The following is a 12,554-nucleotide window of genomic DNA, read 5'->3' as shown; positions in this document are numbered from 1 at the left end:
GGTCTAGGAGCAACTAATCAGTTAGAAATGGGATTTGGGAGAAATCAATTCCAGTTTACTTTGTAACAGAGTTCATCTGTCAATACATAAGTTACAAAACAATTTCACAAAGGTTTTCTTTTTTGGTTCTCAGAATCAATATTGTATAGGTGATAAAGCTATAACTCAAATGCTATCCATTTGGTAGGTGGTAAAGCTAGACCAGTATTCCCAGTTCCTTATAACATTCTATCAAAATATAGACTTTAAGATAGTTATTCAGACATAATGTCAGGACTTAGTGTGCCCAGATTTGAATACAGAAGAGATAGTTAATTTCCCACTAGATATCTGGGCTTGCCAATACAGTATTGGCACTGAGAAGCATCTGCAAGCCAGACATGGCTTAGTACCGACCTGTGTCCTTGGGGTCATGTGACTATTTCCTGCATCAGAGTCTAAGTGGAAGTGACATGTGCCACTTCTAGGTCAAGAGAATAAAGAGGCAAGTGTGTCTTTTTCAGCTCCCCTAACCCCTGGCTGCTTGGAGGAGAGGACTCTGAAATCTGAAGCGTGCTATAGGCATGAAATGAAATTGAAAGCCTCTGAGCCTTTCTCGATGGAGTAAAGCTACCCATAGATCAGGAGCACCTGCAGTGGACAATACAGGGAGCAAGAAATAAACTTCTGGAATCCTGGGGTTCGTGGCAGCAGCTCACATTACTGAGTTAGTGTGCCCATTTAAGATAATGCATTTTCACCAAGTATCCCCAATCATGAGCACATTACAGGCTAGAATTTAACTACAAAACTAGTTTTCCATTGTTTGAAGGAAGGCATGGTTTGACATGAATAAATGAAAGTACAGTTTATACATGAATTGATTCTATGATCTAACTTTACCTTACCTGAAATACGTGTGTGTGTGTGTATACACATACATATGTGTGTGTAAACCACATTGTGTGTTCTCAATCACTCAGTCATGTCTGACTGTTCATTGCCCCATGGACTATAGCCTGACAGGCTGTCCATGGAATTTTCCAGGCAAGAATACTGGAGTGGGGTGCCATTTCCTCCTCCAGGGGATTTTCCTGACCCAGGGATCAAACCCACATCTCTTGTGTCTTCTGCGTTGGCAGGTGGATTCTTTACTGCTAAAGCCACCTGGGAAGCCCATAAACCATATTATACCATCTCAATTATTGAAAAAATTTTAAAATGTGATCAAGGAAATAAAGTAGGCAACCTGGATAACACATGGTTAGAAAATCATCTGAATTTTTGTGAGTTTATATTTGTTCCTTATGAAATTAAGCTACATACACACACACACATATACTCACACACTTCTCACTATGCTTTGCAAGTGAATTATTTTGAAGAGATTGCCTTCTCCCATAGACTATAAGGGAGCAGATGGCTGAGTCCTGAAAAGTGTTTCCTACAGCTCTTTGTGCTAATGACTGAAAAATACTACCTATTTTAATGCTGTTGATATCACTTTCTCTCTAAGAAGAAATGCAAATGGAGTAGAAAAAACTGTGAATAGGTCTGTATATTCTCTAATAACTAGAGAAAAACACTGAAATGCAGAAATTCTGACTTTGGTTATCTCCCCAATGAATGAGTAACCAGATCTCAAGTGTTCTATTAGGAATAATGATGTGAAATCTTAGACCAGTCTCTGGAAGAGAGGCAATGTATGTTCAAGCCTAGTAAAAACAAAGCTAATTGCATTGTTTGGAGGAATGACTAGCTAGTTCTTCCCTCTATTTATTGCCATTCAACAAAAGAAAAGCTATTAACTTCCTTTGGGCAGCATAATGCAACTGTCACTATAGTAACTAAAAAATCAAATACCCACTAGTGGCTGAGAAAGCTCCAAGAAATGGTTTTCATTAAGAAAACAACTTTAATCTCAGCATTTTTAAGATAAGACGAAAACGCTTACTTGCAACCTGAAAGAGGAAGCTATCAAGCCTGAATTGCCATTGTCACATTCTGTCAAATAGATGTCTGGAGGAGCACCAGATGCCCTAGTGTCTGAGTTCTGGAGATAAATAAGACTATTGGAATCAGGGCATCTGGTGTGTAAGAAATTATGAAAAGTGACTCTTTAGTGTCATTCATTGTCTCCATCTGCAAATGATAAAAAAATAATAATTGCATATTCTAAAATGTCTCTGAGTGTCTGTTTAATGCATGTCTTCCTAACTGGAGTATAAGGCCCATGAGGGCAGGAAGAGTTGTTTCATTCACCATGTTATCTCCAGTGCTACTTCAGCTCAATAAATTCATGTTGAACAATTATCTGTGTGCATGCAGTGAGCATATGTACCACGAACCCTGGAATTATTTCACATGCACTTTTCTAGTGCTATCATAAGATAGTGTCGTCCTGAATAGGGAAAGGACCGTCTGCTTTGCCAGTGACCAATGGAGCGACTAAATGAAGGAATGGGTACTACAACTAAGTTTTACACTTAAGTGTAACTTACAGCCTTTCTCTTTCCATGACTCTAGAGTGTATGCAAATGGAAGGAAGAGAAGAAGAGGAAAGGAAGTTTAGAAGAATCATATTATTGATTATAAGCATGAATTTTAGATGCTTTCATATTTGCTATAAGATTTAATGTAAAGAAAATCCCTCATAAGCACAAAATTTACATTTCATTTATTCATTCAAGCAGTAAACAAACGATTACCTACTGTATGCATGCATGGGGTTAAGTACTTGGGCCTTTATGTGAATAGCTGTTGTTTAGTCATTCACTTGTATCTGACTGTTTGTGACCCCATGAATGGTGGCATGCCAGGCTTCCTGTCCTTCACTATCTCACGGAATTTGCTCAAACTCATTTTCATTGAATTGGTGATGCCATCCAACCATCTCTTCCTCTGTCACCTCCTTCTCCTCCTGCCCTCAATCTTTTCCTGCATCAGGGTCTTTTCCAGTGAGCCGGCTCTTTGCATCAGGTGACCGAAGTATGGAGTACTGGAGCTTCAGCTACAGCATCAGTCCTTCCAATGAATATTCAGGGTTGATTTCCTTTAGGATTGACTGCTTTGATCTCCTTACTGTCTGAGAGACTCTCAAGAGTCTTCTCCAGCACCACAGTTTGAAAGAATCAATACTTTGGCACTCAGCCTTCTTTATGGCCCAACTCTCACATCCATACACGACCGCGGGAAAAATCACAACTTTGACTGTATGGACCTTTGTTAGCAAAGTGATGCCTCTGCTTTTTAATACACTGTCTAGGTTTGTTATAGCTTTTCTTCCAAGGAGCAAACATCTTTTTAATTTCATGGCTGTGGTCACTGTCTGAAGTGATTGGGAGCCCAAGAAAATAAAGTCTGTCACTGTTTCCACTGTTTCCCCATCCATTTGCCATGAAGTGATGGGACTAGATGCCATGTTCTTCATTTTTGAAGACTGAGCTTTAAGTCAGCTTTTTTACTCTCCTCTTTTACCTTATATTATTTGAATATAATCACGTATCATCCCCCACACACATGGAATCAAGACTTCGGTGCATGACATTCATGTTAATGAAGTAATGTCCAAAATTAATAAAAGTTAACATGTTAAATGACTAATTGCTTTGAGTGCTAAATGAAGATATACTAGAAAATATCAGGAAAGATGATTGAATTGAAATCTAAAGGCTGTCACTCCAAAGGTAGAGAAGAATGACTGAGCTGAGAGTTCAGGAATAACCCTATGGGCATGGTTATTTATTTTTTTTATTGAAGTATAAAGCTGAAACTCCAGTACTTTGGCCACCTCAGGTGAAGAGTTGACTCATTGGAAAAGACTCTGATGCTGGGAGGGATTGGGGGCAGGAGGAGAAGGGGACAACAGAGGATGAGATGGCTGGATGCCATCACTGACTCGATGGATGTGAGTCTGAGTGAACTCCTGGAGTTGGTGATGGACAGGGAGGCCTGGCGTGCTGCGATTCATGGGGTTGCAAAGAGTCGGACACGACTGAGTGACTGAACTGAACTGAACTGAAATGTTTACAACATTATGTTAGTTTCAGATGAGCAGCATAATGATTCAGTCACTTTACAGATTATACTCCAAAACATTATGAAGAGATAATGGCTATACTTCTCTATGCTAAATAATATATCCTTGCTGCTTATCTGTTTTATACAAAGTACTTTGTGTCTCTTACTCTGCACCCCTAACATGCACCTCTGCTTTTCCCTCTCTCCACTTGTAACTGCTAATTTGTTTTCTCTGTGAGTCTGTTTCTATTTTTCTATATACGTTCATTTGTATTATCTTTTTATATTCTACCTAGAGATTTAGGCAAAATACCTAAATTTTTAAAGACACAAATCCTAGCATTATTCATTTTATTAAGTGTTTTAGAAAATAACACATTCTGCTAATCAAAAACCCTTTCTTTCATAACTGTTTCTTCTATCCCAGTACAATATACTTCCTCCAGTTACATTCTCCTGGCCTAGGATTGGGTTAGCCAGCTAACAGAGGAATTGTTCTAGTTACTATTTCATTCCCACCTTGGATTATCCAGGCACAAGTAATTTAAGATGATTCTTGGATCCACTGTGTATGACTTTGCATTTTTTCAGCCCAACTTGGACTCTAAACACATAACTTCAATGGTTATGGTACAACTATGATATTGGTAACCTGAGACCTAGAGGTCAGTGATTCTCCTGTTGTGGGTAAATTGATTTGGTTATTTTAATTATTGGGAAGAGTGCCAAACTGTGTACTAAACATGTAACCTGGTAATATCCATTGTCTCAAGGCCAGGATTAATGTCAGCATGAAAAACCTGTTAGGAAAGGGTATGGTATCAACTTGGTATTCCCAAGAGCCACACTTATGCTCAAAGTGTTTTCATATTTGCTCCGCTTGGTCTAAGACTGGGAGTCTGATGTATCGTACAACCTGGATACTTCATCTTTTGACTTTCACCTCTTTTGTTTTTTAAATGATTTATTTATTTTCATCTGTGATGGATCTTCATTGCTGTGCCGGCTTTCTTGAGTTGCCGCAAGCAAGGGCTACTCTTCATTGTGGTGCACGGCCTTCTCATTGGTGGCTTTTCTTGTTTTAGAGCACAGTCTCTAGACATGCGGGTTTCACTAGTTGCAGTACATGGGGTCAGTAGTTGTGGCTCCTGGGTTCAGTTGCTGTATGGCACTTAGGATCTTCCCACCCCAGGGATTGAACCCATGTCCCCTGCTTTGGCAAGTGGATTCCCATCCACTGGACCACCTGAGAAGTCACACTTCTCTTGCTTTTTGAGCAGAGAGTGAATGTCTCTATCCAGTCATGGTGATATCAGCGTGTTGCCTGATCTTTGGCCAGGACCTCCAGCACATATATTACAGCAGAAGGTGAAGGTGAAGGTGAAGTTGCTCAGTCGTGTCTGACTCTTTGCGACCCCATGGACTGTAACCTACTAGGCTTCTCCGTCCATGGGATTCTCCAGGCAAGAATACTGGAGTGGATTGCCATTTCCTTCTCCCAGGGATCTTCCCGACCCAGGAATCGAACCAGGGTCTCCCGCATTGGAGGCGGACGCTTTAACCTCTGAGCCACCAGGGAAGCCCATATTATAGCAGAAGCAGTGTAAAATATTGGTCTAACATCTATGCACTGAGAAACGATACCAGGTTCAAACCAAACCTCTCCTTATTCAAGTTTGGACACAAGCTACCTTACCTCCCCAAGTTCCAGTTTTCTCATTGGTAAGATGGATGTAATAGTAATGCCTTACTCTTGGAGTTGTTGAAAGGATCATATAAAATAATCCATAAGAAGCACTTAGCATGGTGACTATTGAGTTCTCAATATATATTATTTTTATAAAATATCCTTTCTAAAACTATAGACTTATTTTAAAGGACTCAAACTAGTTTTATTAACCAAGAACCTGCTTAATTTGGACCTGAAAGGTTTTTTTAAGATTAAAATCTTTGCTATGGTCAAAGAGCATGTTTTAGTGCTACTTTTTTTATTCACCCATGAAAGCAATTTCTGTGCTCTGCTGCAATAAACTGACCGTATTGTCTGCCTACTCTGCCTGCCTTGGATATGCCAACTATTCCAAGCCTTCCTTACCTATGAATACTTCCTCACACTGTTCTCCTGCATTTCTCTCCCACAACATATTTGAGGCAGTTATCACAATACTCATGGACATTTTTCCTCTCTTTCTTCTCTTTCAATAAGAATTCTTAATTGTGCAGACTCAGGATTGAGAGTGAGCAAGATGCCTAAGCACACACACACACGCACACACACACACGCACACACACATATTCATTCATTCATGCCCATATAATTTAATACAGCATAGGGCTCAATTTATGGACTCTTTTTCAAAGTGTTAAGGACCGAAGCACTTCTTAAAAATGTAAGATCAACCAAAATTTTTAAAGATTCAAATAGTACTCTTATTGATTTTTATAAACATTTTTGGAGACTGAAGGAGACATTATGTGAGGTTTTCTTTTGTCCCAGTGGATAATTGAAGAGCCATTCATTGCCCAGTCCTGACACTGCTTTTCCCCATTGGGTCTCTGTAAGAGTCACATGCTTCAGACATCTTTGAAAAGAATCTTCTGAGGCTTCAGCATCTTATTTGAGTCTCCTGAATCTCACCTATCACTGGGTTGAATTCTCATCCATCACAATGAGCAACAAATTCCTAGGCACCTGGAAACTTGTCTCCAGTGAGAACTTTGATGAGTACATGAAAGCTCTGGGTAAGAAATGCTCTTTGTTGTTCTAATTAAGAAGATCCTTTTTGAGAAAAATGCATTGACTATTTCCTTCTAACTCCTTTCCCAGGAGTCTGGGAGCTTCACAGGTTGAAGTACAACCCTCTTCTGGGATTAATCTTCCATGGTGTCAGTCAGATAATTTTCACTATGTTTGTGGCAACTTTAATAGACTTTAACTCAAATAAGAGCTGCTTAAATGCATTAGAATGCCTACTGATTTCAAAGGCAGTTTCATATCAATAGGATTTTGGTTCAAACCCGGAGGAAAGAAATCTTAGAAACTTAGTCAACCCATTCTTCGGCTTTTCTGAAAGTTAGTTTTATAACAACTAAAGTGTTCATGAAGTAAAGAGTTAAATATACTAAAGTTAATGGAAAACCTCAATTTAAAAGTGCTATTTAGCTAAGCCAGAATTTTCTTTCTCTACCTCTAGATTGTCTGGTATTACATAAGTATGTGGATAAACTGTTTGTGAAAAGTGAATGCTTCATAAAGCAGGATATTCAGTCTAGGAAAGTTATTGAGGAAAAAATAAGTTTGTTGTGACAGTGAATTCCAGTTCGATTACACTAATATCATGCTTTCCTGCAGTTGGAGCAGTGGATAGAGACAGAAAGTCTAGTCATGACCACCATCAGCTTTATTTGCAACTATTTCTAGGAAATGTTCCATAGATATGAGCACAAGTGGTGTGAACAGTCTTTGGAAATTTCCAGAGCTGTATAAATAAGGAGAGAAAGAAGCCAATGACCTCAGGTATCTATGGTCATCAAAGTACCAGTAATTTTACCTATTCAGAAAGCTTTTAAGAAGGCTTCTATTTTTAGATAAAATAAGCAAAATCATGTTGTATTGCCTGGAAAACTATGGGAACTTATGGGAATAGATTCATACTCTAAGTTTGGTTAGATCTATGGATTTCACTGTACAGCTGAGGTAGAAGCAAAATATAAGAACATCTCAATAAAAGACTCCCTAACTGAATCATTGTCAAATTTTAGAGTGCAAAAAGACACCTTGAGGCTTGGTGAAATGTAGATTCTTAGGCTCTATTGCAGAAGTTTAGTTTGAAAAACATAGTCCAAAATCACATCAAATAAGAAACAATTAATCAGAATCAGAAAAAAAGAATACAGCTCATAATCCTTTATTGGCTCTAATTCTTCACACTTCTTTATGTATGCTGCTGCTGCTAAGTCGCTTTAGTCATGTCCGACTCTGTGCGACCCCATAGACAGCAGTCCACCAGGCTCCCCCGTCTCTGGGATTCTCCAGGCAAGAACACTGGAGTGGGTTGCCATTTCCTTCTCCAATGCAGAAAAGTGAAGAGTGAAAGTGAAGTCGCTCAGTCGTGTCCGACTCTTAGCGATCCCATGGACTGCAGCCTACCAGGTTCCTCTGTCCATGAGATTTTTCAGGCAAGAGTACTGGAGTGGGGTGCCATTGCCTTCTCCGTCTTTATGTATATATAGCCATAAATACATGTCTATTTATATATAACTAGTTTTTTTCTTTTTGTGTCTCTCTCATTTTACATGTCTATTTTTCTATGTATTTCTATAATCTTAAGGAATACAGTAATGATACTTGAGTCTAATTTTGTTTTGCTATCAAACGGAAAAATATTTTTTAATTATTTTATTTATCTTTATCATTTGCAGTGGTACAAATAATTTAGGGGCTACAACAAACTTTCAGAAGTGAGTGTCCATCAAGGATGTGGGAAGAATTCTTATCTATATCTGTAATATATTACAGAGGGAAAAAAATCATAGAAGAGCATATATAAGTCATAGTCTCATTTAAAAAATATATCTACAATATTTATTTGTACAAACTAAAATGTCTGGAATGATCCATACAAAACTATAATTAGTGCTTCTCAATGGAGCATGGGATTGGATAAGGTAAAAGTAGATGACTTGCACTATTTAGGCTAAATACTTCTGTGTTTAAAATCTTCAGACATTACTATTGTAATAACAAAATTTTAAATGTCCAAGTTGGTAGACATGTGTTTCCATCAGGTGATGAAACATGGGAGGAGATCCTTAGTAGTGATATTACCTGCCACCTACACACACGAAGCTCAGCTGAGTATAGAATATAACCACCCATATAATCCCTTTAGGTAGACGCTCTCTGAGTCAACAAAATTCTAACACTATCTTGACTTTCAGGTGTGGGATTAGCCACCAGAAAACTGGGAAACTTGGCCAAACCCAGAGTGATCATCAGCAAGAAAGGGGATATTATAACTATAAGAACTGAAAGTCCCTTTAAAAACACAGAGATCTCCTTCAAGCTAGGCCAGGAATTTGAAGAAACCACAGCTGACAATAGAAAAACAAAGGTAAACTTTATTGTTTCTCTTCAAAGTTAGTTCCATCAACTGCTTTGAGACAGATTATTCCCACTAGTGTTCAAAAGGGTAGCCCACTTCATTCTGTTGAAAAATAAATGTGCCTCATGAAACATCTGTTATGAAAATGATTCAGTACTGAATGAACTGCTTCTTTAATCAAAGTCTTAGAAATTCAATTATATGAATGTGTCTCTGCAGAGCACTGTAACCTTGGCAAGAGGCTCACTGAATCAAGTACAGAAATGGGATGGCAAAGAGACAACAATAAAGAGAAAGTTGGTAGATGGAAAAATGGTGGTGGTGAGTAATTTCACTCTAACTATGGAAATAATGCATTTAAATAGAGAAAATGGTTATGTTATTTTCAAAACAGTCTTTCTTCTTTGGACTACAAATGGAAAAAATGGTTAAGAATAATGGCAGAGTTAATGTTTGATATTCAAACCATAGAGTCATCTATAGGTACTTCAGGTTCAGATTCAAGATTTAGAAATGACAAAACCTATCTGCTATTTTAGAAACAACATCTAAAAATGATTTTTTTTTAATGTATGGATAAGTTAGGTTAGACTCACAAAGAGAAAAGTAAAAGCAAATCTAAGTTTTACAAGCAAAGCACATTGCAAAACGGTCAATTGCAGTATATTTATAGATATTTAAGCATATTGTTTTCAAGAATCCATAGTAACTTGTACTAAAACATGTCATCAATATAAGTTGAGATTATTGGAGACCTTTTGTAGATGGCAGATAAAAATGATGACAAAGGTTATATGGGATGATCTCTAACAATTTTTTTTGAGGTGCTGTTCTCACTAATCGACACATACATTGACTATAAATAGATTCATGTGGTGTTTTGAATGTTTTTTCCTTTAGTACAGAGGGTCTGGTCCCTAGCTCCACAGCAGATTTACATAGAAAGTAAATACCAATATGGGAGCCCCAATACAGATCAACTGAAAGCAAATTTCTTAAAGGAGGAGGAGCCATTGGTATTTTTAAATATTCCCCAGATGATGCAAATGTGCAGATTGTCCTGAAAATCAGTTTTAATAGCTTTCAATCTGTGCAAATAATGCATAAAAACTTGCCACTTAGAAAATATAACCCTGTTGTAACTTAGATCAATGTTAAAACTGTTTCCCCTATTTCAACAGCCATGATTCTGAATTCCCAGATATCAACTGACATATTGATATTTGATTTCTGAGTTTAATCTTATGAGATTTCTTATAACGTCTGTTATTAATACAACTTTGCTGTACCCTAGTTAGAGGTTTAGATATTCAATTAATCTCTTTCTTTTTTTTTAAGGAATGTAAAATGAAGGATGTGGTCTGCACCAGAATTTATGAAAAGGTCTGAGAAAAGTTTTCTTACTGAAGTGATATTTGATCATCTGATATTGGAAATCATGTTTCCATCGGCAAGGCCTGCCTACACTACACCTTGTTTTTGCTCTTGTCTTAATAGATCAGATAAGCAAAGTCTTACACTGAGGATTAATCTAAATTTCAGTATTATTTAAACATTTTCAATTTGTATGCATGTTTACTATATTAAAGATTAAAGTATGTATATTGGCCAGACCTAAAGAATGGATAATGTCATTTAATTATCTGTTATGTTCTAACTTATGTTGTATTTTAAATATTTGCAATGATAGTAAAAGGAAGTAATAAGATAGTAAAAGGAAGTAAGTAAATTGATCAGGATAGCAAGCTCAAATGCTAGTGATGGGGGTTAGAGGATCAGAAGTGAGGCAAACTATAAGAAGGATCTGTTTTAAAATGAGGAGTTTTAGCTTCAGCTAAAAATAGCAGCCACTACTCCAACCAATTTAAAAATTGAGCATTAATTTACAGGCAAGATCAGGTGTGTTCAGGGTGGTGTGGTCATAGACAAGGTGGCTAATTTACAGACAGTGAAATGAACAGATATTATAGAGTTCAAACGATTGTGACGAATGTGTGCACTCATATAATTCACATCCTGATTGAGATATAGCACATTTCCCTAATCCCAGAATGTTTTCTCATGCTTCTTCCCAATGTCCTGTCCTGTCCCAGCTCTGACAGAAGCAAGTAGTGATTTAGTTTCTATCACCATAGATTAGTTTTGCCTGTAATCAACTTTGATACAAATGGAATCAAGCATTATGTGTTCTTTTCTATTTGCTTTATAAAAGTCAGCATAATGATTTAAAAATTCATTCATATTGTTGCATGCAGCAATAATTTGTTCCTTCTTATCATGGAGTAATATTCCATTGTATAAATATATCACAGCTTAGTCATCCGTTCGTCTCTTAAGACAATAAGCTATTTCCAGGTTTTGGCTTCTATGAATAAAGCTGCTATAAACATTCTTGTATAAGGCTGTTTGTGGAAATATGAGTTCCTTTTCTTTTGAATATTAGCTAAGCATGAAATTACTGAGTCCAACTTATTTTTGGCAGGCAAGAATAGGGTAACATTCTGCCCAAGTAATAAAATTATTTCAGATATATTACATGATTGAGCAAATGAGAAGATGTGTTGATGTTGTTAGCAGCTAGAATTTTCCTTCTGGAAGAAGGAACATGCAAATATGACAGAGGGGAGACAAGAGAGAACCAGGTACAAATCGATTGGAATAAATGTAAATTCATACGTATGGGTATGTATGCACATGCATACTTTTCTTAGATTTTTCTACCTAAAGAACTCAGAAGCAAAGACAACTCCATAGGAATGAGTATGCCCAGTGCTCAGATCTTGGTGTCTAATATATTCTCCACTAAAAGGAATGATGGTTCCTTAGAGAAATGGCTAATTAAGATGTGAGAGCAGAGTAGGTACAACATAAGTGTAAAATATCTTGTTAAGGAAGAAAGAAATTAAGGAAGTTTTCCAAAAAATAATAAAGATATGTCACCAAAATATCAGAGTCAGCTTGAGGATACTCTTAATTGACCAAAATGGGGACAAGTTGAAAAATTATAAATTAATAAAACATTGGGAGAAAGAGAAGAATCCATGAATACACTGAAAAAGAAAGAAAAAGAGGGTGAGAGAGAGAAGAAAGTGTCTTCCTTATAGTGGAATGTCACAGTCTGACTGATAAATGTGGGAAAAAATGCTGGGATTGGAAAAACTGACATTTTTCCAACCATTTCAGTCAAAGCTAGCTCAGATAAGAATTGCCAATGGATGTAAAATCTAGAGGACTTCCCTGGTGGCAAAATCTAGAGCAAAGATTTGATTAGGAGTAGGATATTTGTTTGGTCTTAAAATATCTCCATACAGATTCCTTATTAGTTACAAAGGAAAAAATTATAACCATTCAGTAGAAGACCTGGACCACCTCTTTTTTAATCAAAATAACCCTCATCAATAAGGTTAAATGAAAACCATATGCCTTCAAATGTGATATCCTGAGAAGGAA

The 12,554-nt window shown here is 37.1% G+C and overlaps 1 protein-coding gene and 1 non-coding gene across 2 annotated transcripts; one reads left to right on the top strand and one right to left on the bottom strand.

The window, feature by feature from the left end:
* Positions 1 to 5,506: 5,506 nt before the first annotated feature.
* TRNAW-CCA (transfer RNA tryptophan (anticodon CCA)) lies at positions 5,507 to 5,578 on the bottom strand. Its single transcript has one exon. It is a non-coding gene; the product is annotated as a tRNA-Trp (tRNA).
* A 1,090-nt stretch (positions 5,579 to 6,668) lies between these two features.
* Positions 6,669 to 10,493, top strand: LOC138088388 (myelin P2 protein). Its single transcript, XM_068983491.1, has 4 exons — positions 6,669 to 6,741; positions 8,941 to 9,113; positions 9,324 to 9,425; positions 10,443 to 10,493. Exons 1-4 carry the CDS (start codon positions 6,669 to 6,671, stop codon positions 10,491 to 10,493), a joined length of 399 nt encoding a protein of 132 aa, XP_068839592.1.
* Positions 10,494 to 12,554: the final 2,061 nt, after the last annotated feature.

The sequence above is a fragment of the Capricornis sumatraensis genome, chromosome 11 (assembly GCF_032405125.1).
Source record: "Capricornis sumatraensis isolate serow.1 chromosome 11, serow.2, whole genome shotgun sequence".
NCBI lineage: Eukaryota > Metazoa > Chordata > Mammalia > Artiodactyla > Bovidae > Capricornis > Capricornis sumatraensis.
Note: the sequence above shows the minus strand (reverse complement) of the source record. Positions and strands in the feature narration are given on the sequence as shown.

Bases quoted from the DNA above. Each gene is read 5' to 3' on its own strand.
- LOC138088388 (XM_068983491.1), top strand. From the start codon at position 6,669: ATGAGCAACAAATTCCTAGGCACCTGGAAACTTGTCTCCAGTGAGAAC. The intron at 6,742-8,940 runs GTAAGAAATGCT...CTTGACTTTCAG, and splicing joins TGAGTACATGAAAGCTCTGG to GTGTGGGATTAGCCACCAGA. The intron at 9,114-9,323 runs GTAAACTTTATT...GTGTCTCTGCAG, and splicing joins CTGACAATAGAAAAACAAAG to AGCACTGTAACCTTGGCAAG.